This window comes from Anarrhichthys ocellatus, unplaced genomic scaffold, assembly GCF_004355925.1.
Source record: "Anarrhichthys ocellatus isolate YVR2014 unplaced genomic scaffold, GSC_Weel_1.0 scaffold31, whole genome shotgun sequence".
Classification (NCBI taxonomy): Eukaryota; Metazoa; Chordata; class Actinopteri; order Perciformes; family Anarhichadidae; genus Anarrhichthys; species Anarrhichthys ocellatus.
In genome coordinates this window covers 3,966,142-3,968,700 of record NW_022280061.1, presented here as the reverse complement: position 1 = coordinate 3,968,700, position 2,559 = coordinate 3,966,142, and the positions used below count along the sequence as shown (strand labels likewise).

General features: G+C 43.6%; 1 protein-coding gene across 4 annotated transcripts in view; it reads left to right on the top strand.

Annotated features, from left to right (window-relative positions):
* Nucleotides 1–2,559, top strand: part of slc44a2 (solute carrier family 44 member 2 (CTL2 blood group)) — a 16,314-nt gene that overhangs the window by 2,700 nt on the left and 11,055 nt on the right. For 2 of the 4 annotated variants that reach the window (XM_031864719.1, XM_031864717.1), the window contains exon 1: nt 33–1,950. The exons of the other annotated variants lie outside the window; for them this stretch is intronic. In XM_031864719.1, the coding sequence (XP_031720579.1) occupies nt 1,809–1,950 (142 nt within the window). In that variant the 5' untranslated portion in view covers nt 33–1,808. Of the gene's footprint in view, nt 1–32; nt 1,951–2,559 lie in introns of those variants that run through there. 4 annotated transcript variants of the gene reach the window in all.

Below are 2,559 nucleotides of genomic sequence, written 5' to 3'. Positions count from 1 at the left end.
ACACACACACACACACACACACACACACACACACACACACACACACACAGCATATTGTCAGAAGCAGAGACTACTGTATTACTCCACATTAACATCAGTTAGGTTTGGCAGAAGTCTTGAACTCCACCTGGACCTGAATGCAGACTGATTGTCTGGCAGACTCTGTGTGAAACAAACAAACATCGGCAACATTTACACCTTTTTAAAAAGACATCTCTTACGGTCGCTATCTACTGACACCATTAAACCACGATCCCATTAATCCGCCAATTACATACAAGACTATTCACGACACATTCGGCAGCATTTGTACACAATAATTGTACTGGAATGCTTCTTCTGCACAATCAGAGATTGTTTTATGGCACGAAGCAGTCAAAGCGCCGCCTGTTCCTCCGGCTCTAATGGAGCCGCGTCTCTCACATTAGCAGATGGTCCAAGAAATGAAAGGCTGATGGAAAAATTACTTTCACTGTTTATCCTCTTGAGGAAAGAGAAAGAGGAAGTGTGTACACACACACAAAGTGATGGCAGGGAGGGGGGGGGGGGCAGACAGCATCAGCGAACCCTTTAAACCTTTTATATAAATATGCAGTATACACTATGGGTTATACTCCAGTAAAAACCTTCACACTCCTTATTTGAACAACTCGTGTGCACTGGTGATTTACATTTGCCCAGAATTATTATGGTTGAAAATAATATCTCAATAATTAAAATCTTAAACTCAATCAAATTTTAAAACACAAAATGGGCGACTGTGCAGCATATAACATACAGTTGAGAACATCATTAATACAGATATCATCAGATAGTTTTAGCATATATGTAGGCCAAAAAGTAACAAGAGACTGCAGTATAGAAACACCACAGCTGTTTGATCAGCATTCTTTAATTCAAGCAAATTAAAGGAAGCATTTTCAGATTTGGGGATTCATATTCTTGCCAAAAGTTAGATGAGAGATTGATACCACCCAAATAAGCGTATAATGTCAAACCACGATAATGTTGATGCGAGCCTCTAAACCCCAGCATCTGTTGCCTACAACACAGGCTCAGGAAACTGGATTTATAAGAAAGAACGAGGTTGAGTTTGCGTGGGCAACGACACGGCACTGTGCATGTAACATGCATGTGTGTGTGTGAGGCCGGTAGTTGGTATTGTATTTCATGCCATGGCACGCTGTCAGTCTGTCACATGGCAGCAGATGTGGGCAGAGCAGACCATGTGCCACCAGAGAACACGTAGGACAGTCTGATCTCTGATGTACGGCTCAGCCCACCGCCTCGTCGGAACCAAATCATTATCTCAACAATGCAAGAAACCATTTCAATGAATCTCCATTGTTTGCCCAATGTCCATTGTTTAGGAAGTTAGCGATGTAACATTTGAGTATGAGAGAGAGGGAGGATGTGGTGGAAAATACAGCTTAAAGTAGAAACAGGAAGCTGATTAAACAGACGTAACAAGGAAACAGTGAACACAGTTTACCACGTTGACGCAACAGAATGAGCTGAAGCCTAAAATAACAGTTATGGTGCTGGAGGTAAACACTGTTTTGAATTCCAGACCACGTCCCTGTGGTCTGATGTGTACAAAAGGCCGAGTCTTGTCAGTTTTGGGTCACAGGCGCTACACGTCTTTGTTGCTTCTGCTGCTTCTCTCTCTAACTCCCCCATCAATGCTGCTTCTGCTGCAGTTCCACGGACGAGTCCTGAGCCGAGAGAGAGGGACCGCAGAGAGACGGAGGTAACAGGAGGTGAAGGCGGAGCTTTGAACACACTGAAAGAAGGAAGTGAAGAGTAAGATGTCAGGGAACAAAAATCTCATACAGGAAGGAGACGGAAAGAAACAACTGCCATACACAGCACACCGAGAGAAGTCTATAGAACCGTCCAGGACAGACACAGACAGAAATAACGACAGAATGACAAAATACAACAGACGAGGTACCGTAACAGTCCGTATTCATGAGGAACTGAAGGTTCATCTGATCGTCTTATTGATGTTACTCAAGCTTCTCAGCTAGACTTCTGCTGCTTTGACTAATGCTCTCTGATTGTGATGGTTAATGGACTAAAATACAGAGTACAGCGATGCCTTTCTGGCTGTAGTTGCGTCTGTGTGTGGGCAGAGTGTGTGTGTACCCTGTGTGTATATGTGTGTGTACCCCGTGTGTACCCTGTGTGTATATGTGTATGTACCCTGTGTGTACCCTGTGTGTACCCTGTGTGTATATGTGTATGTACCTTGTGTGTGTATATGTGTGTGTACCCTGTGCGTATGTGTGTATGTACCCTGTGTGTACCCTGCGTGTATATGTGTGTATATGTGTATGTACCTTGTGTGTATATGTGTGTGTACCCTGTGTGTATGTGTATATGTGTGTGTACCCTGTGTGTATATGTGTGTGTGTACCCTGCGTGTATATGTGTGTACCCTGTGTGTATATATGTGTGTACCCTGTGTGTACCCTGCGTGTATATGTGTGTGTACCATGTGTGTGTACCCTGTGTACCCTGTGTGTATATGTGTGTATATGTGTGTGTACCCTGTGT